General features: G+C 42.3%; 5 protein-coding genes across 5 annotated transcripts; 2 read left to right on the top strand and 3 right to left on the bottom strand.

Moving 5' to 3' along the window:
• Positions 1 to 833: 833 nt before the first annotated feature.
• On the bottom strand, positions 834 to 3,870 carry BDB00DRAFT_960895 (sulfate transporter family-domain-containing protein; the record flags this gene model as incomplete). Its single annotated transcript, XM_053129719.1, has 6 exons — positions 834 to 2,408; positions 2,478 to 3,048; positions 3,127 to 3,288; positions 3,398 to 3,468; positions 3,538 to 3,644; positions 3,718 to 3,870. 6 exons carry the CDS (start codon positions 3,868 to 3,870, stop codon positions 1,025 to 1,027), a joined length of 2,448 nt encoding a protein of 815 aa, XP_052976753.1. The 3' UTR covers positions 834 to 1,024.
• A 3,706-nt stretch (positions 3,871 to 7,576) lies between these two features.
• On the top strand, positions 7,577 to 10,085 carry BDB00DRAFT_837384 (uncharacterized protein). Its single transcript, XM_053124548.1, has 2 exons — positions 7,577 to 8,335; positions 8,439 to 10,085. The coding sequence occupies exons 1-2, from the start codon at positions 7,669 to 7,671 to the stop codon at positions 9,722 to 9,724; spliced, it is 1,953 nt and encodes a 650-aa protein (XP_052976752.1). The 5' UTR covers positions 7,577 to 7,668; the 3' UTR covers positions 9,725 to 10,085.
• BDB00DRAFT_837375 (autophagy-related protein 22-like protein) lies at positions 10,086 to 13,006 on the bottom strand. The gene is made up of 8 exons (XM_053124547.1): positions 12,432 to 13,006; positions 12,319 to 12,325; positions 12,217 to 12,225; positions 11,906 to 12,119; positions 11,277 to 11,828; positions 10,831 to 11,189; positions 10,716 to 10,762; positions 10,086 to 10,611 (listed from the first exon to the last, which is right to left on the bottom strand). The coding sequence occupies exons 1-8, from the start codon at positions 12,590 to 12,592 to the stop codon at positions 10,176 to 10,178; spliced, it is 1,785 nt and encodes a 594-aa protein (XP_052976751.1). The 5' UTR covers positions 12,593 to 13,006; the 3' UTR covers positions 10,086 to 10,175.
• Positions 13,007 to 14,291: 1,285 nt separating this feature from the next.
• BDB00DRAFT_768698 (ligand-effect modulator 3 family) lies at positions 14,292 to 15,157 on the bottom strand (the record flags this gene model as incomplete). The annotated part of the gene is made up of 2 exons (XM_053119758.1): positions 14,292 to 14,647; positions 14,740 to 15,157. 2 exons carry the CDS (start codon positions 15,155 to 15,157, stop codon positions 14,292 to 14,294), a joined length of 774 nt encoding a protein of 257 aa, XP_052976750.1.
• Positions 15,158 to 16,990: 1,833 nt separating this feature from the next.
• On the top strand, positions 16,991 to 18,250 carry BDB00DRAFT_551193 (inositol oxygenase). The gene is made up of 2 exons (XM_053117821.1): positions 16,991 to 17,609; positions 17,726 to 18,250. The coding sequence occupies exons 1-2, from the start codon at positions 17,169 to 17,171 to the stop codon at positions 18,155 to 18,157; spliced, it is 873 nt and encodes a 290-aa protein (XP_052976749.1). The 5' UTR covers positions 16,991 to 17,168; the 3' UTR covers positions 18,158 to 18,250.
• The last annotated feature ends 3,040 nt before the right edge of the window (positions 18,251 to 21,290 follow it).

Raw genomic sequence — 21,290 nt, 5'->3', positions numbered from 1 at the left:
GGCTACAAACATGATCTTTTTGATTGCAGCTCCTTTTGTGCTTGTCTGCACAGAAGAGGCAAAGACGGGTCATAGGTTAATACCGTATACAAATGCGTCGCTGTCATCTTCTATGTCTTATTGCTTCCATCATAATCAACTATTGTTACTGGACCACCAAATTGTTTCACGTAGGTAGTCAAAGCATACATAAAAACGAGTAGACACTAGTATATAAATCTTTATAAAACCTTATCCTACAAAAGCGAACGCCGAAAGTGTCAGGCGACTGGACATTTTCCTGTGTCCCAGCGATAATAAAGTTATTTGCTGGTCATACTTTATATATACCAACATAAGCATGTAGTGAAACTTTAAATTATGCGAGCCACAGCAACAAAAAGACAGGAGCATGCTGTCGCTATCATTATCTTTCCGATGGCTGAATGGAAATCTTGGAATGCAAATGATTCTGAACGAAGAAAAAAGAAAAATCCGGGTAACTGTGACGATGAATGAATTTTTTGCACGACAAACAAAGTTGTCATATTCTTTTTTCTGCCAACAACGGCGTATTTTAAGGTAATATTAAAGAACGAAGAAGAACATAGTTATGTATGATGTCACGTGTCTTCGACTGTAGTACATACCTCATCCTATGCAGGATGAGGGGCAGATTATTTTTTCAAAAACAAGAAAAAATTAAAGTTCTTTGCAGAAGTTAATGATGTATCAAAATCCCAATTAATATTGGTTTAAAAGCTATTATACACTACAAAGAAAAGGAAAATTAGATGAAAGGGTAACGAGAAAGAACAACGGAATCGGTAACATAATATACAAGTACAATGGCAAGGGAAAAAAGAAAGATGAGAGAGAAGAAAGTGGAAGGATAAAACGAATAAATCGTTGATGATACAATGGCTTATATCCAATAAAGATGATAGGAATAGTTGGACGAAGAGAAGGTAAACAGCTTTCGTAAAAATGACGATGTGGACGGTGGAAAGATGTTATGGAGGAAGAGAGCGCTTTGATGGCGTAGTTAGTGTCGTGGCTGCTGTTGTTCTTCATCATTGTTGTCCTTTTCAACAGAAGCGCGCGACTGATCATCGTTACTGCTGTCATCGTTCTGATCTTCATGACCATCGATACGATCAGTATCATAGGTATGCATAGCCACACGCACAGCTGCATCAGCGCTCCAGTGGAAAAATGGATACTTGTCCTTGGGAAGATGGATCGACACCTGTTCGATTTCATAATCATCATGATGCTTCTTGTCGATGACTTCTGAGCGTTGACTGATATAATTCGACTCGAGATCTTCTTGTCGACGAAGGGATGCTTCGAGCGCTTGTTGACGTTGGTGATGAGGACCGTCTTTTGAGTTAGGAACAATGGGCAAGACTTCAACAGGGCCAGTAGAAACTTGATGATGATGATGATGACTGTGATGGTTAGAACCGGAACCAGAAGCGTCAGACGAGGATTGTTCATCGTCTTCCAACAGAACACGGGGCTGTGTACCAAAGCCAGCAATGATCAAGGCTCGACGAATCGAAGGGTTGTTGCTGAGGTTGATGAAATGGAACTCAACGTGATGACCAGCATATCGGTTTAAAGTGTTTTGCATATCGACGATGGCTTGTAAACCACTGGAATCCAATCGATTGACAGCGCTAAAGTCCAGTAACAAGGCATGCATTTTCGGCAATGAGGCCCGAGCGGCTTCAATCTTTGGATTGGCGTCATCGTTCCATGCACGTTCACCTTTGGACAAAACCTTGCCGCCGCGTCGTGTCTGTTCTTTACAATAGCTGATGATTTTGTCAGCAACGAAGCCCGAGTTGGGATAAGTCATTGATTCATCGATACGGAACATGAGAACACCACGGGGTAGTTTCTCGACGAGCCGACCAAGAGATGGATGGTTGACCGGAACATACAAGAATTCCTGAAACTGTTGTTGTTGATCGAGCTCAGTTGTGTTAGCACCAGTTTTTTCATCTGATGATGCAGCAACATCGTCGTCATTCGTCTTGGTGAGTGGGACACGGCCAAGTGCCCAAAGACGTGGACGAGCAATGCGGAAAAGCAAGACAACGATAGACAAACCGAGCGAGCCATAGATACCGTAGTCGACAGTGGAGAAAAACGTGACGACGACGGCGACGACAAATACGAGAAGTTCCCACCAGCTGACAGCTGCAAGACGCTTCACGTAGCTTGGACCTGAAACGAGATCGGCAACAGCATGGATAACGACAGCTGCAAGGATGGCGTCGGGAATGTAGTAGAAAGCTGGTGTCAGTGCATACAGTGCGAGAACAACGACCAAGCCGGAAAAGATACCGGCTATAGGCGTCTTGACACCGGAACGGGCTTTGATGGCTGTACGAGAGAAGGATCCAGTCGAAGGGTAGGCACTGTACATACCGAGCGAAACAAACCTAAGCAAATGTTTTATGGATACAGCAAATAAGAAGATGACTTACCCAAAGAATGCAGCCCAAATGTTCGTGAAGCCGATGGCAATGATTTCTTGATCAGCATTGATGGTATAATCATTGATACGGCCAAATGATTTGGCAATGGCAACGTGCTCCAAAATCAAAATAATGACACCGGAAGGCAAAGAGCCGGCGATGGAACTAATTGTGGTTGCGCCAATGCTAGGGACAGCCATGGCCTGGAATCCAGGAGGGACGGTTTTCAAGATAGAGATGGGGCTTGTCTCTTTTCCAATGTTGATCAAAAAGGCAATCAAGGTACCAAAGATGACGACAACACCATTGCGCATGATGCTGACGAAAAAGAGGGGCATGGCATACTTGGGATACTTTTTGGAGTAGTAGTTGCAAAGGAATCGAGTACCATACAAGAAAAACAGGCCCACCAATCCAAAGGCAACGTCGACTCTGGTGTCTGGCAAGTATTTGAAAAAGTTGCCAAAGATCAAATAGGGCGAATCCTGGGTGTTGATACCTGGGATACCAAAGAGCTTGGGGCACTGACCGATGGTGATGGTGATAGCTGAGCCCGTCATGAAACCAGCAATGGCAGGACCTAACGTTAATTTTTAAGGTTAAAGCTTATTCTCGCCAAGCCATGTGATCACCCCTCTTTTCAATCGTTGTTGTTTACCTGGAATAAAGTCAACAATAATGCCCAATCTCACGACACCAATAAACATGGCAATTGAGCCACATATGAGTGAGAATGCGACAGCGATTTCCTGGGCGGTAATTTCTGGATGTTGTGCAGTAACATGAGTGACCGATTGACCGACTAACAGGGACATGACAGCTGATAATGAAGATGAAGATGATGTAATTAATTAAAACAAGCTTTTCTCTTTTAAAGTTTTTCTCAAAACGCGTCGGTCGGCTCGCGGATAAACTAGTTCCTTCCTTACCGGTAGGACCAATTGAGATGTCTTTGGAGGTTGCAAACAGACAGTAGACACATAGGCCAACAAATGCAGTGCTGTGTAATGAATCCCACAGGTTAATATATATCCTCTCTCTAGAAAGATAAAGAACAATGTATACGTACTAAAGACCGTATTCTGCGGGAAGTTCAGCGATTTTGGCGTAACCCATACTTTGAGGAACAACAACGATTCCGACAGTGACACCTGCAATCAGGTCACGAACGAGCCACTATTTAGAGTGACAACAGGTTAAAGACCAGCTCCCCTGAATTACATCAGACTCGCATGAAAGCAGCACATACCATCAAGTTGTAGCGATGGATCCATGATGCGATAGGTAGCAGGGCAATAATGTATTCTTTGACAAAGTGTGGTAAATCACGAAAGAATTTTTGCGTCTCCTCGCGATAGTTGACCTCATCGTAGTCGATCACGACCTCCCTTGTTGAAGGCATAATTGTATAGAGAATAATAAAGGCTCTTTGTGGCTTTTGGATAGGTTATAAGAAGGTTATAAAAAGAGGAAAGAGCGAAGGGGAAGAAGGGGAGCAGGTGGGTAGTAAAAAGAGGGAGACGATCAAAAAGAGAAACTTCTTTTTATACGTTTGTGGTCAAACATTTGGGTTCTGTAGGTGAAACATGACGCCCAAATCGGAAAAGGGCAAAATCCCGTTAACCGATTGCGCAATCGATTCAGGTGATTACACCTTTCGCGCCATCAACCACAACCAACAAACACACTCAAACACGCGATCGAATGTAGGCAAAATATACGGATTGGGACCTTTTGTTGGCAAGCGCATCGTGGTAGTCCGCAAAGGGATGCTTCAAAAGGTCTAGTTTGGCATGTATAGGATAGGTATTTCAGGATGCACAAGAACTTTAGTTGTAAAGGATCATGTAATCTGCATAACAGTCGAATTATATACTTGGGCCACGGTGCAAAGTTTTTTATCTTTCGGATTAGAGCGGCGATCCTTCACCAGTACGCAGCAAACTAAACCTTTCGTTCTATTTTGCCAGGTTGTTTATGTCAGTCTTTCCTGCACTTCCATTTCTTCGTACGACTGCAGTGGGCAATTTGACCTTCCGCTCTAAACGCTCACAGCCAAGCAACCTAATAGACCAACATTTGCGCAATCTGACGCGATGTAACAGTTCCTTCTCTCTTTTTCCCAACCACAGAATTTAGTATAACAAACAAACAATAGGGAGACTCGGCTCTTGTATCTCGTCTCTTTTCCCAGCTTTACTTTTTAGCGTGGCAGCATTCTTGGCCTTTGCCATCAAACGAATTGGGACGAGATAATCCGCTTGACTCATATTGGCGTTGTACATGCATATTGTGCTATTTGTGAAACCAACAACAACAACAAAAAAAAGTGAATGCAATAATGCATTTTGACCACTGTTTTGACGATTGGTTATTATAGTCATTACACAGACTTGATCAACTGGGTGCCGATGTATCTTCAGGAGCTGTTAATACAGCTAATACTGTATGTAGTTCTGTAGTAGATCGTTCCTAACTCTACAAAGATAATTACCGTGGATATGATCATTTGCATGCAGCGTGTTTTCAAGATACATCTTGTGTCACCAGAGATTGCAACCAATGCTTTAAATCTATTAATTTTAATAGGGTGGTTTAGTTCTTGTATTCAAGTAATATACAATGAAAATCCTCTCTAATTACATCCACAATACTATCAAGCCTCACCAAATACAACGAGTACCGGTACCATCAATAATAGCACTCTACATTCAACTCTCTATATAGAAGCATTTCAAACAATTCCGACATTGCTTAATTTCATTGATCTTTGGAAACATGCCTGAATGTGTAAACGGAAATCTACTCTACTGTATACTATATGTATCATGTATTCTATGATGTACTCTATACATAATTATGCTTTTCTGTCACTAATCGAGGAGCAACACGGCAAGTTTACGTGTGCCTACTAACCAAAGCGGATAAAATCTAACAGCCCAATTTCTTGGGCTGTTCACAAAGAAAGAGGCGCTGACCATGTCTCTGCGCCCTTGCTTCTAGTATGTTTACTTTAAGCCATGTTAACCTTTCCAGACTCTGAAAGCCTCACCACTAGGGCTTTAACAAAATGAAGAAATAGAAGCTGTACATATTTTTCACATCAAGTTTAAGGCCTAGATCACGTATAATGCTCATCGTGGATATAGCATTTTTAAACGAACTAATCCTAAAATCAATCACTATCACTTCGTTTGCTCTCTTACATGCGTTCTATATCCCCACAGCATTAAACAAGTAGCCAAAACAACCACGCCCATGTACAGGAGTTTTCCTATTGTACAAAATTATCTTACTTCCTTATATAGTCAACTACTGTGCTAATCGCAGTTGTTCATTCGATCATAAAACGTTTGAGGAGCTGGAATGTACTATTTCACATGTAACGATTGCTTCGCAAAGCCCTCCTTGCTCTCTATCTTTTTAATGATTGGGAAACGCGTAGGGGCAGTATTGTCCGTCGTAAATTGTTTCCCGGAAAGTAACACGTATTTCCATTGTTCGCCAGTAGTTATGTGCAAACACACGACACGGTTATAATCTTTGATGATTGATCGATCATGTGCGTACCACAGAGAGTTGCAAACGCTCCACCAACCTACAGCAGTTGGGTGAGGTGTTGGCATAATTCGGACAAGAGATCAACAATGTGATCGATGATATTCCTGCGTTGTGGTTACCGTTAAAAAATGTACCTCTCAACCAAACAGAGCGCCTTTTCCAATGCCTTAAACGTTGCACCCAGCACGGTTTACGAAGAACGAACAGCACGAATGATAGGTTGTTTGTTGTAACGGACGACATAGATACGGTATTCTGGAGTCAATACCACAGTGCATCAGACATACACTCTGTATTCAATGCATATTGCGTTTTTCGTGTTGCTTTGTTTATATGAGGAATACACATTTGGTCATACTAAATGTATTTGATATTAAGATCCTTGCACACCCGCTGAATGATAACTTGCGGCTGATGCATTCTTATTCTCGTTACTTGTTCCGTAAGTTTGTACTGGCTGGAAAGATACTTCGATACTTGGTCCGTTCGTCGACGCGGTCTGTCTTGTCCGACTATCATAGTTCCAAATTAAAATTATGGATAGCAAAACGCAAATATCGGTAGGGGTAAGTCCTGGTTTAGGTAGCTTTTCAGGAAATTGTCGCATCGGACGATCATGTGGAGCATTTATGCTCAAAGGTGTCGCCAGATATGGGAGGGCTGGTTGACAAGGAACTGGTTGTAAAATACATTTGTTCTTCCAGTCAATAAACCAATCAAGTGGGGTTAACAGAAAGACTCTCTAGCTTTGAAACTTAATGGCAATCAATGAGCGGTGCGATGTTTTTATTATAGCATATGAAGCAGTACTGGTTACGATTTTGGGCCTAGTGTAAGAGGTATACAGTGCCAACTGATAAGTCCATCTACGAGTACGGTCTTTCGTTCTGAATGGAAAAGAGCGTCCATCTTTCGGAGTTGGACCATGATCCACATAATCCGGATCAGTGAACCCGCCACGATGTGCTCCATCATGAAAAAATTCCTTTCTCTCGTCGCACGCTCGCTCATAAGTAAGACGCCGGCTGCGAGCGATCAACCGTATACATTACCTTTTAAGTAATAGTACAACATTGCCGATTTTCTAGGTCTCTGTTCAGTTAATACAACATATACTACTGCTGCTATGCAACGATAGTTCCTTGTGAAAAGAGTTTTGTAGTTAAAAATATCGTGATCCCGAGTTTATCAATGGACTGCAACAACGCTTTGCCACTTTAATTCCAACAACTAGTACTACAACATACAATAATCTTTGAAACTTGAAGGTCTTTTTGAAGTTTTTTCTATTCTATATGAAACTCTCACATCCTTGTTTATTTTAGGTCAAGACCGTCACATGTATACTCGTAAACATACCATCTTTTAGCTGTGTGTATGCCATCTCTCGTATGACACCGTGCACGTAATTGAAAGGGTGCGTGGGGGGGGACCATGGAAACATTGAGTCCGGCTCGGACCAGAAATTACTTTTGTGTCACACACAAGGCCAGCACAATCCTTACTGGTTGGTTCCCCGAGTTAAGAGCGAAAGAGTAAGGAGGCTTCAAGTTCTCACACACTCCTACTCTTCCTTGTTTACTTTCCTTCTTCTTTTCCATTACTACTGAACAACCTACAGAAGAATCACACACGTTCAATGAGCAACAACAATAACGCGTTCCTTGATTGGATTTTAACACAAGGATCCGAATTCGACCTTGCTGCTGGTCAACAACAGCAACAACAGCAATCGTGTTCACCTAATGCAAACATTCCTTTGACCAATCCTGAATTGTTACCGTACCTTTTGGGCAGTAATGAACCTATCGCTCCATCTACTGCTACAACTACTGGTTGCAACAACGTCAACAACAACAACAATGCTGCTCCTGTAATGGTATCAACAGCAGCAACAAACTATCCTCTTTTGCCTTCCACTGTACCCGTGGGTACTGCTCCTGCACCTACCAAGACTACATCCTCCTCTTCCACCTCCTCTTCTTCAGTTGGTACCCATACTGCTGCTGCTGCCCCTCCTCTTTCCTTTTCTTCTATGGGGAACAATCCAGTAGCACCCGTCGAGGAATTTAAACCCGAAACGGCATCCACCATCACTTTTGGTGGCGGTAGCGGTGATATGTGCAGTCAAAATAATCTTGATTACCACAACAGCCACAAACACAGCAGCCAACTGCAACACCATCGTTCAGAAGACGACGACGATGACTACTTGTCAGAATCACAGCTCAAAATGATGACTTCCAAAGAACGGCGGCAGTTAAGAAATAAGATATCCGCTAGAAAATTCAGGAATCGTCGCAAAGGTATATATATTAATATTTCGTAGCTTTAGAACTTTCCCTCTCCCCTCTCTCTCTTTCTGTATCGTTTTCACACAAACTAATGCGTGTACATGTTTGTGTGTAGAATATATTTCAATGTTAGAAGGCGAAGTGCAGAAGCAAAAGGCAGAAAACAACCAGCTGAGACTGGAAGTAACTTGGATAAGATCTACGGCAGACAAGCTACAAAAGGAGAACGATGCACTGCGGTTGAAGCTAGTTTTGTGCAGAGAAGGCATCAGCCCTCGACGCAGCCGTGATGGCAGTCATGGCAGCAACAATCACGATGATGACGATAACAACAACGATAACAAGAAGATTGTACCTGCTGCACACACCGTCCCATCATCAAACCGCACCGCCTCGTTGTCGCCTCCTTCTTTAGGCAACAGCTCCTTTAATGACATTAGTGGCTGCAACGGCTCGGATAACTCGTCGACCTCATCATCGACAAACAATCACTTAACGCCGCCACAAGTGTCCCTCACGTCCTCGGTTGTGGATCAGTGGGAATTGGTGTTTAGTGACCATCCACAGCAACAGCAACAGCAACAGCAACAGCAACACTTATTGCAGCAGCAGCAGCAACAACAATTGCAGCAGTACTATCCGTATCCAGTACAACATCTACAACAGCAACAGCAACAGCATCAATTTCCCCAGCATCATCCTCATTATATGCGGCAACAGCAGCAGCAGCAACAGCATCTTCAGCAACAACCACAGCCACACCAGCATTACCACAACACCTATCTAGCGCATGCAGTGATGCCCGATTGGGACCTCCGGGCGATTTTGGAAAAGGAACGAGACGAGGCAACAGCAGCAACAGACATGCCAGCCAATCAACTGTTCCGAAAATATCCACTTTTAGCACCCGCGCTCATGTCGATCGTCCTTGGTCACACCATGACCATGACCACCAAGGACTTGTGTTCCAATGCAAAGCTGTTAGCACCACCGTCTCCATCTTCTACCGGTGCCCCTCTTGACGACGACAGCAGCGACTTGATTCCTCGTTTCCTTGCCAACGATCTAATCTTTGGTCCCAAGATCTCAAGCCTAAACTCAAACAAGAAAGGCATCTTGACCGGCGAAGAGTTCCGATTGATGTGGGAAGCACAACAGTTCCGTATGGATTACAGTTTGGATGACTGGAACCCTGACGTGGAAGAAGAAGAAGAAGGGCAACGACCAAGAAAAGCAAACGAGTTGCCAGAAAATTGTCCGCTAAACTGGATTCAACGTCAATTCTGTCGCTTCGTCTACGATTATGTGATTGAACGCTATCCTCATCTCGAAACGCCTGCTCAGCACTACTTGCCTTTGTGTGACAAGTTGAAGAGACAACAGATGATCTCCATGGCCTAATTTTTGCTTCACTCCTTTTATTTGGGTACTCATTTGCTTTCTAATTCCATAACATTTCCTTTCTATTTCCTCGACCGTCTCCCCTTTACTCCATCTTTGCTCTCCCTTCGTGTCTCATTTTGCTTAACGTTCTTTGTGCTCTACAGAAAGAAAAAACAAAAGCTATCATGTTCTAGCTATCATACATTCACTCACACTCACATTCGTTTTTTTTCTTTTTCTCTTTTCTGTCGCTGTAAATATTCAACTCTTTTTTATGCCCCCCATCCCTTTCCTTCTCTTTCTTAAAGGAAAATAGTAGTATCGTCATCATCATCATATTAATAATAATAATAAAACAATGGAAAGATACGCCAAAAAATTGCAATTACTAGCTAGTAGTATAGTAGTAGTGGTAGTAAGTAGTAGTATTAAGTAATATTTACAATGTACAAATTATTATGTTGCCGTTTCAGAACCCATAGCCTCCTTGATATCCATCCGACGACTTTGGATGATTCGATGAGGGTGTCACGGATGATAATGATGGTTGCTGTTGGGGTAGATAAAAGACTTCTTCATGTACAACTTGGTCGTCGTCGTCATCGTCGTCCGAATTATGATGATGGCCATGTTGTAAAAGTTCATCCACACTGGTTTCCGATTTCCGTCGTTCCTGTTCCTCATACACTTTCACTCGTACCTCCGCCCGTTCCATATTAATCGCAGCAACAACAATCAAGGGTAAAACATTGGCCACGGCACATAAAATGAACCCAATACGTGTGTTTTTCGTGGCTGCAACCACGCCTCCGATTAATGCAGGGCCAAAGAATTGGGCCACTTTGGAAACAATCCCAAAGAGGGAGAAGAACATGTTTTCTTTGCCGATGGGGACTAACTCGGACCTAGTAAGCGGGTTTCGTCTGTTGTTAGCAATAATGTTTCTTGCTATCTATATAAACTTTTTACATCGCATCCATTAATAGTGGTATGCCAACAATGCACTTACATCAAAGTCTGAGAATAAGCATAGAATGGCGCAGTAAAGATACCAAACTACATGATAAAAAGTCTCTCTCTTTAATATTTTTTGCAGTTCCGATATGTAGAAAAGTTATTTTTACCCAAGCGTTATAAATCCACAATTCAGCCTGGGTACGAAACCCGATGGTGGGACTCCAGATCCCAATACAGCACCAAATGGGCATGATAGCCGTAAACCCAGTCGAGATCTGCAGCATGGTCTTTGTCGAGAGGTGAAACCGCTTTTGAACATGCAAAAATAAAAAGCAGCCAATGATGGAACAAACGGCTTGGACAAGAGAGAGATAAGTTTGCATCAACCCATCGTAGTTCGTCAAACTGACCGTCAGCACCTGTGTCACACTGTTCATGCTCGAGACAGCGTCGTTCAATAAGAAATAGGCACCAAGGAACAGGAATGTTTGTGGCAACCGTCGATATTCTTTTATCGCTAGGCCCACTATACATTACATACATGCATACTGTTTAGTATTCTGCTTTAAGCGGCTCTTTGTATACATGAGAATGGAGAAGAAGACGTAGTTACGTGTTTTCCATCCATAAGTGAAGTAATTGGCATCCGCAGGCAACGGCGGCCCTGGTCTCTTTTTCTGCACGATGAACCACGGTATCCCACAGAGCAGCCAATAAGCACCACACATGGCACTATAAATCGAGTTACCATACTGAGGCACTTCATCCCAGGACACATTATAGCGAATGGCCAAAGCATTGCCAATGATGATATTCAGAGTAGAAATGACAAAAAAACCAATGTTGGACCAAGCAGTGGATATCGTAGAAATATGGTTTCGACAAAAGGACTCAATCACCGCATATTCTTCTTGACTGACATGTGGGTTTCGTTTCGCTGCTCGGACTTTGGGATCGTTGACGGCCAAGGAAGGGAAAATGGCCCAATAAAACACCAACGAAGCACCGTACGAGACTTGGAAGACCAAGGCAACCAAGAAGGGAACACCCCAGTATTGGCTAGCGTCTTCGTTGAATGCCAAAAATGCAATTTGGGCTGCACAGGAAATGATTGTCACGACGAGTAGGATGTTGTGGCTGTTGTTACCGTAATCCGCTAGTGAACCTGTTTGACGACGACAATGATGAGAGTGAGTGGAGTTTTCTCCAGTAACAAAATTGAAAAAGTGATGTTTTTTCTACCTATGGTCGTCAATACCAATGCCTGGATCAATGCGTTTAGCCCATTGTACAAGAGAATCAGACTGTCCACACTGATCGTGGAGCCGCCTAGACGGACCTCGCACGATGTGCTCTCACCGCACGGAACTGCACCCTGAGGACCCTGGCTCGGATCCCATCCATTTTCCGCGGTTAGGTATTGTATCACATTGGGCACATAGCTGTAATAGTTGATCTTTGTTGTTGTGTTTGATAACGAGAGGACCATTATTTATTTTTAGCAAATGGCAGTATACTTTTCTCTTTTGCATAAGATGTACATATAAGCTTACTCCATTGTTCTGTATACGCGTTTATGTATTGGGTGGTTTACATTTTAGTCGATCAAGCGATATTCGCCTACTGTTTACAAGTAAAGCAAGTCGAACACATACCCCGTTACTAGATGAAAGATGGATTAGTAACTTGCTCGCTCGTTCTAACTCTATTCCGTCTGCTATGCTTGATTCATCGTCGCCCCACCCGCCCCTCTTTTTCTTTTACTTGCTAATAAAAATAATAGGCCCATCGCTCCCATGCCGTTGTTTGCGGAACTTTATCCCAATCCGGAATCGTCTCGCCGCTGCTTTTTACTTCCTCGTCCGTCGGATACTCTCGATTCAATGTCAAGATTCGATTCCAGTCAAAATAAGACACTGCTGAAAACATGTTCGATGGTTATTATGGATTATATTTCGCTGACCGTCAACCACTGAGGGTATATTATTCTTTCATCCGCTACGAGTGTGACGAGGGGGGTCTACGTGCTAGCAAACAGTCGGAGGAGAAAGTAACGTAAAGTAATAGAAAGTGAGTTAGGTGAAAAGTAAAAGAAAGAAAGAGCAAATAGTCTATGTGAATGAAAAAAGCCTCCTATTCAATTCCCTCAGCCTTTGCATCCAAGCACTTCCCCCTTTCTTACTCGAGAGGTTTACTTGAACTGGTGAAAAAGAGAGTGTGTGTGCTTGAAACAAGCAACACGCTGCAAGGACTGTATAAACACACATGCGTCGGATGCATTGATTCTTTTTTTGGGGTTTGTTTTCAGCCACCTCTCTCTTGGGTTCATTTCTTGTTGGAAAGAAAGACAGTAGCACTTATCAGCAATCAAGCTTTATGATGCACACACAGAGCATCGAATAAAAAAAAAGATCTACTTGATAAACCAACACCTGTCACACACATGTTTATTGTTACACCATCGGGCTCCACTGCATTACCATCCCTACATCGGACTCTATACATTGTAGACTGTCTGTCTCGTTACCAAACAGCAAAAAGCTCAAAGTAAAAACTCAAGCGATATATGTATGGTATGACGCATCTGTGCATTATGTTATGTGCACATCATGTGCGAGGAAAAACAAGGGATAAGGGGATACAGCATAAGATTTTTTATATCATGCTTTTGCATTGTTAACATCGAGGCTAAAGAACGAGGTCTTGTTAAAATTTTGGATGCTTACCACAACGTAGCATGATACGTAACAAGCATAGCAGCTTACTGGACCACTAAGTAGTAGCCGCATGACAAATCATTCCCCCCCTACTGCTGCTGTTATAATTCTTGACAACCTACTCGCATCCTATCATTTGCACATACTAACTTGATAACTAATATAGTCCAAGATGTCTATAATGATACGTAAAATCAAAAATTTGGAGCGGAATTCTGCCAGAAGAAACGAACTAAAATATTTTTTTTTAGAAAAAAAGACAAACAATTGACAGCAGGAATACTAATGAACAATAAGAATATGGATGGTTGAAGCAGAAAAAGCGCGTGTTGTGAATAAGAAGGGGAAGGAGTTTAGCGAGCAAAAAGGGGATTTAGCGGATGGATGAATGTAAGGGATCCTTTTCGTGCCGTTAATGTATTAAGCTGCTTGTTGTCGACCTTTGTCGTACATGGCACAAAATACCATTCTGTTTTCTAATCAGCCTTTTCCAAGTTCTTGCGACGTTTGTTGGTAGGCAAGCCGCCACCGGGCTTATGCCAAGAAAGATAATCGGTATCACCCAGTTTTCTATTAACGTTATTGTTGTTAGTTGATTGATTAAATCAGCGACCATCAGCCCCCCATACACACACACAGACACAAAGCATAAAAAAAAGTCGGTTTTTCTTCTCTGTGCATTGCGACCGAGCAAAATAAATTTACCTTGGTTTGATGATTTGTGCCAATAAAAAGATCAAACCAACCAAAACACATAATCCACCAATGGCCAGATATGCGATGCCGATGTATGGATTGCGGCCACCAAGCGGCGTAGTGGTTGACAATACAAGCCATTTGGTGCCTTCGTATTGTAACGTTTCGAAATCTATTATTGTACCAATGATTAGCAAATCATACCAACCAACCACTTAAAAGGAAGTATACACATTTATGTTACACTTACTCAAATCGATATGAACACGCCATCGACCTGCAGGAAGGTCGTCATTGTCATTTCTCGCCCAGATCTTGCGGAAATCAGGCAAAGCCGCCATATGCATCCATACCATCAGCCGTTCCATATCGTGCAGGTTCGGTGGTGGATGGTCTGCATCATATTGCCCATTTGGATACCGCGAAGCCCAGTTGGGTGGAGGAACCAATTCCGAGTCAGCATAGTCGGTATTGGTACCATATTTTTGAAAGTCTTCAGGCCATGCAATGCCCTTTCTTGTGAACGTGTAATTTCCTCCGGTGGTCACTGATGTTAAGTTGGATGCCGTGTCTATTGATTATCATTATTCTTTAGCATACAGCAATGATCATTCAACCCACCCTCCAAAGCCGACCTATCAATATATGTATATATACTCTTACCATTAAACATGGAATTGGCCACTAATCCACAAGGATAAATAACGCCACCATCCCGACTCGCCAGCGGTCCACAATTAGTCTCCAATGTTCCTGACGATACGCGATTACCGAGCAATTGGAAAGGATCATAGTTCTTGATATAAAGCCGATGGTTTTGATAAAAGTTGGTAAGACGATAATACATGTACACGGGACCCTTCATGGTAGAAGGGATCGTGAAGTCCAATACGCATTGTGGGATCGTCAGGTTGTTTGGGTTCGACCAATCCGGATCCATGAACTCAGATGCATTTTCATAATGGTATGCAGGTGCTTCGATACTGCTGGCGTCAAACTCTTTCGACATCAAGTAACTGTACAAATTTGGCGCTAGATAGACTGGATTTTCATACTGCCCGCAGTAAGAGTAATTGATCATGATCTCATCAACCTATATTTTCAAACAAAGAAGAAAGAGAATAGCAGCAAGGACATTAGAGTTTGCTTTGTTGTATTATATTTAAAGTGAAATTGAAACTCTTGTTCGATTATACATACATGGCCATTGGACCAGTACAAGAGACCACCAATGGGAAGAAATAAAATGCCAACAATAAAGAATGCTGGTAATACATTGCGTGGTGTAAGTACTGGCTGCCATGCCGGAAGCCGTTGCTGTCGAAATGCACCATCTAATTGCAACATATCCTTTATTAATTAGGGGTTCCATAGCCATAAGAAAAAGACAAGAACTCAAGACTTGCCTACAGGCTTTCGAGACTTTTTTGGCTGTTCCTCTTCTTCTTGTTCTTCCTGACTATTATTACTGCTACTTGAGTTGTTATTTCCGTCGTCGTCGAGGTCGTTTTCGTTTATATTACGCTCGTCGCGACGTTCTGTTTCGTCTCGACTATCTGCTGCTTCGTGTGAAGGCATATATAAATATAACAAAAATAGTGGTATTGGTGGTGGTAGTAAAAAACAACGATTATATGGTGTCACCGAAGCTCGAAATATTTTAAAGCAAACACGGCGAAATATTTCAACCGAATGCGCCGAAAAGGTTTTTGCAGATCCCCTTTTATAGACCGAGAGGGGCCCTTGTTTCAATGCCCGATCCGCTTTACTATTACCTAGCTTAATTGCTTTAAAACCTGCCACTTCCTCCACCTGTTCCATGTTCTTTTCTTTTTTCTTCGTTTTTCAATGACTTTTGTGACTCCAAACGAAACAATCAATAGGATTATGAGAGATATCAACAGCAGTAATAATGATAAAAGGCTGCTGTGCGAGAAACCTGGATTCTTTGGCCATTATGGAGACTGCCAAGGCCGGTGGACTACGCCCAGATAGTGTAACATTAATAATAAGTTCCTTGGCAGTAGTAGACAACATAAAGTATACACTGTCATCATCTTTACCAACCGACACTAGATTCTAGCTGATGTCTTTAATTTCTATTGCCATTATCTCCAATTGAGTGGTGCTTTTCCTCTAATTTATAGTATGCAGCGACGCTGGTAAGTAGCAACACATGAGATCAACCATGTTGCATGAATAATACTATTTCAATCAAGGTTTGTGTGCCATTTCTTGAGCCGCCTTGTCTATATAGCTTGCTGCGCCAAGAAAATCTAATCACAAGGTGCTTGCGAAAAATGATAACAGCAACAATAAAGTATTTGATTACCTGGCACAAAAAGCACATCTAGCGTCGTGGTATTAATAGATTGAGTGCAATGGCTCAATTTTACTAGTGGTCTCTTCTTATTACTCACACAGCTGACCGCAAAAGTGCATTTACAAACAAATATTCGAGCAAATCATCACATAAGAGCATAGGGGTGGTGACGGCAATTCTTTGTGAACTAAACTGAACGCTTATTATATATGATAGTAGTAAGTTGAAGCCCAGTATTTATTTATGCGATGCATTCAGGATGAACACCACCCATGCCAGGTGGTCGACAGCTACAATAACGATGATAATATGGAACAAATTGGGCTTAGTGTTTCGCGCATTTTTTATGTGTGTTACAACCGATATCTTTTACGGATGACAAGCTCTAAATACGGCATGCACCGATATGTTTGTTTTCACACGGATTGACACAGGCAAAGTACATAGGGGCGCTGATATTCCTATAAAGGATAAGCATGCGTTGGATATTTCACGTCGATAATATCCGGTTGGTGACGGCCGACAGTGTAACTAATCAGGCAGTTATGATTTGTTTGACATAAACACCATCACCCGGTTGATTCTTCCTTTCTTTTAGCGCGCGTGCATGCTAATATCATCATAAGCATCATAGCAAACAAAAGCCGGAACACTATAAAATCTTCCCAGGCTACTTTTTCCTCTGGTTCATATAAAAAGGAGGCGGTACCGCTGTTTATTGGCTTGTTCTTCTCCATCACACCAATTTTATTTTTACCTCTCTTGAAACATGAAAGACATTTCAAACCTAAGCGAAGCCGCTCGAGTCACTGAAGCATGGGAAGAATACCTTATTACAAAATACGGCAGCAACAAGTCGTCAAAAGAAACAGCCGCGTTCCGAAACTATGAAACCGCTCTGGAAGCCCAACCGACGGTTTCTGCCTTTTACAAGGAAAATCATGAGAAACAGACGGTAGCCCATGTGTTAGCCATGAAGGAAAAATACAGGAAATTGGACAAGGCATACTTGGGCATATGGGAGGTTTTGGAAATCTTGAACGGACTGGTGGACGAAAGCGATCCCGACATTGAATTGCCACAAACCGTTCATGCGTTGCAGTCGGCAGAGGCAGCGCGTCGTGATGGTCAGCCCCGCTGGATGATTTTGGTTGCTTTGATCCATGATCTTGGCAAGTACATGTTCTTCGAAGGAGAAGCACAATGGACGGTAAGAGATAACGTTCCTCCTGTATCCCATCCACTGGCCCACAATTTTTAAGAAAGACCCTTTTGCTGCTAGCATAAAGCAGTACTGATATCTCCTCTTCTCACACCAACTGATAGGTCGTTGGCGATACTTTCCCGGTCGGCTGTCAATACTCGAACAAAATCGTCCACCCAGAATACTTTGTCAAGAACCCAGACTATGACCATCCGGTCTATTCTACCAAGCACGGCATCTACGAACCCAACTGCGGACTGGACAAAGTACATTTAAGCTTTGGTCACGACGAATATATGGCCATGGTATGTAAAGATTACTTACCTCCTCAAGCACTCTATATCATCCGAAACCATTCGTTCTACTCTTGTCATACCGAAGGCAGCTATTCATGGCTTTTGAGTGAAACTGATACCGAAATGATGAAGTGGGTCAAGATATTTAATCAGTATGATCTGTATTCTAAGGCGGAAAAGGAACCGGATGTCGAGGAATTAAAACCGTTTTATCAAGAATTGATTGCTGAATATTTTCCAGAAAAGATTCGTTGGTAAACCTTTATTGTTATCGCGCTAGTGCGAGCTCTGCTATGGTACACTTTATTGCGATTCATATCTGTAAATATTATAATAAATGACAAGTTTTTCCCGCAGCTATAGTTTGTGAAAGGTGAGAAGAATGTTTATCTATTACAAAAGAGATGCTTCTTTTGCGCGATCGCCCCTTTGTCACGCACGATCAACAGTATGGTTCATATCGACGCAATCCACATGCTAGCTAGATGTCCCACGCATCCGGTATTCGTTAGAGCAGCTACATGCAACTACGCTACACAGCCAGATCAAGCTTCTGCAGCAACCTCAGCACATCCCAGCAAAATTTAGCGATAACATTAATATTAGCAGAGGAAGAATGCAAGGAAACGATGCGTCAGCAAGCGCTGGCAGTAGTATAGCAGCACGCTCCGTATCAACAGCATCGACTAACCCATTCCGTATAATAGCAGCGTGTCCAATCCTCGTGATAGCGTCATTACAGCCTTATGTATACCACCTATTCAATAGGATGCTTGGTCGCTAAAGGAACATGCTGCCATGTCCTGTCGCCACCACTAAAGGAAGCAATACTAATAGTGATACCTCGCCCACAATGGGAGCACCAGCATCATTAACAATAACCTTTCCATCCAAATGACACGAACCAATTTATCCATAAAGGCAGACCCTTATTTCTGATTTTGGCATAATTCATCTGTTTTCATATGTTGGCCTCAACAAACTCGCATCTCAAAACAAGAATTTGATGGGATAGAACTTGCGTTAAACAACAAACCAATATAGCTTTATTGGTCTTTCCTTTATAAACCTAAGTGTATATATTACCAGTGTGTTTTCTTAATACCTGTCATATTTGTCCTGATGATGGTTACGGTTGATGTGTCGAGCTTATGTGAATACGTGTATAAATTTTTAGATGGTAGGTGATGATGGTTTAAATCAAGAAGCAAAACAATAAGAACAATTTATACAGAAATGATAATACCAATCCAGTATTGAAATCACATATTCATCAGGTGCAAGTTCATTTAGAAGAAGAAGAAATAGGAAATGGCGAGCAAGGTGACTCCTTTCATAGATGGCTTGTTGAGTTGAAGGCGTTCATTTGCCTCCTTCAAACTTCATTAGTTTCATGAAGCAGGTATCTATGCATGAGCCAAAGTATGCAAGCGGGATCTATATAGTGTTTCTCATTATTATTTACCTTAGCACTGCCGACTCATTGTTTCCCTCAAATATTTTCGTACCACATTGGCATAAAAATTACTCACTAACATCAAACTACTTTAATATTACAGGCGTCATCAGCGATCTACTCAAAAGAAACGAGTTTGAGCAGACCAAAGAGTTTACGACGCGTTTAACATTCATAAGAACTATTTGCGCGAGCTTTATCGCATTCTCCTCTTTGAACTGACGTTAGGTCCAAGAGATCACGCTTTGAAAGCAGTCGCATCACAAATGGTCAGTGCAGGTTTTTCGATCCAGGTGAAAACCAAAATGATAAGAAAATCGTGTTGTGATAAGCTACGTGCAGGAAGAGTGAGAGAGACGAACAGCTGAAAAAAAAAACTTTCCAATTTACAGATCTGGGCAATTATACATGTCTGCTGGCGTATGCTCTAGCGTTGTCTCTTATAAAATAACCTCTTTCTAAAGGAGGGTCCTCGGTAACAATTTTTTTCTTGACAATTACTTTGGCAATTTGGGCGATCACAGAAGGTGAAAAAAAAGTGCCAAAGCGTGATAAAGCGCGTTGTGATCGTGTTACTGAGCCACTGTCATTGTTCCCCGCTTTGGTTTAGCACGGAGCTGTGAATGGATGGAGAGGGGAGTAATTAGCTTTTTGTTCGCGAAAAAAGAAAAAGGAACTTGTCGTGCACATAAAAAAAAGGCGAGGCAAAAGCGGTAAAACGTTTATAAGAAGAGTGCGAAAAAGAAATATATATTTTTTATTTTGTTTATCATTTTCTTATTTGTGTAAAAAAAAAAGTTCGTTTTAATTATCCCAACATATACCGTTGGCATCACATGCACCCGAAGGTTCACGATCGGCTGCCGGAGTATATGACCACATTCCCACTGGTATATATTGCAAATTTTCTTTCAGGGCGGACCACTGAATCTGCCGATCATCAAAAAAATTATGACAATAGCCAGCACAAGCAATGACCTGATCATGGCACCAAACAGTGCATCTGTACTACAGACCAAAGCGTACCAAAACGAACTGAAGAGAAGAGAAAAAAGAAAGGCGAAATTGCTCGCTTTATATAGACATTTTTCTCGTTCGGGACTTCAAATCCCCTTGAATTCTTATTGGCCCAGATAACGGGTTGCGTATCAACTTGTGGGTTGCCTACTATGGCATAGCAAACGATACAGCACCAAAGGAAATGAAAGGAGTGGTATACTTGGTGGTCAAGTAGACAAGCGTGCTTCGGCGGTACTGGTACGTGTCTCTCACTATGGCAGCTGTACCTCCGATGCTGTCGCCGCTTGGTTGTGAGGGGGTCCGTGCACGGCACCGTGTCAAGCGAAAGCAGAGACACGAATGCGAATGAGCATGTAGATTCACGGAAGAAATGCTTTTATGCGAGCAACAAGATGACGGAAATAGAAATGACTGACAAGGTAGACAACCTAAAAGGCTATCCGGTATCAGTTGTTTAGTAAATAGCAAGGACACGATTCTTCCAGCAGCCAGTTTCCATTCTTCACCCAACAAGGTGAACAGTTTAGCGTAGTCCACAGACTATTCCATTTTATTAGTATCTTTTGACTGCATGTGCGGTGTGCGGGAATAGATACAACACACACACACTTGACCCCAACGCTGCAGTGTATAATGAAGACCCATTATCTTTTATTTTGAGGCGTGCTTGTCCACTGTTGCTTTATAATTTTCGCCATCCGCCAACAGTTCTCTGAACTACGCCGTGTAACCAAGTATGTATGTACTGCTGCAGATAAGTTGACCCGCTCGTGATGAGTATACGCTGCCGCTAGTGAAGTTGACTCACCCTTCAATGTTTTTCATTGCTGCTGACAAAGTATATCGGTTCGTTTGTTTTTGTGCGGTTCTACGTACTTTTTGAGCAGCGTTCAAGATCCATGGGGACCATCAGAA

This window comes from Zychaea mexicana (genome assembly GCF_025766255.1).
Source record: "Zychaea mexicana strain RSA 1403 chromosome Unknown BDB00scaffold_70, whole genome shotgun sequence".
Classification (NCBI taxonomy): domain Eukaryota; kingdom Fungi; phylum Mucoromycota; class Mucoromycetes; order Mucorales; family Lichtheimiaceae; genus Zychaea; species Zychaea mexicana.
Note: the sequence above shows the minus strand (reverse complement) of the source record. Positions and strands in the feature narration are given on the sequence as shown.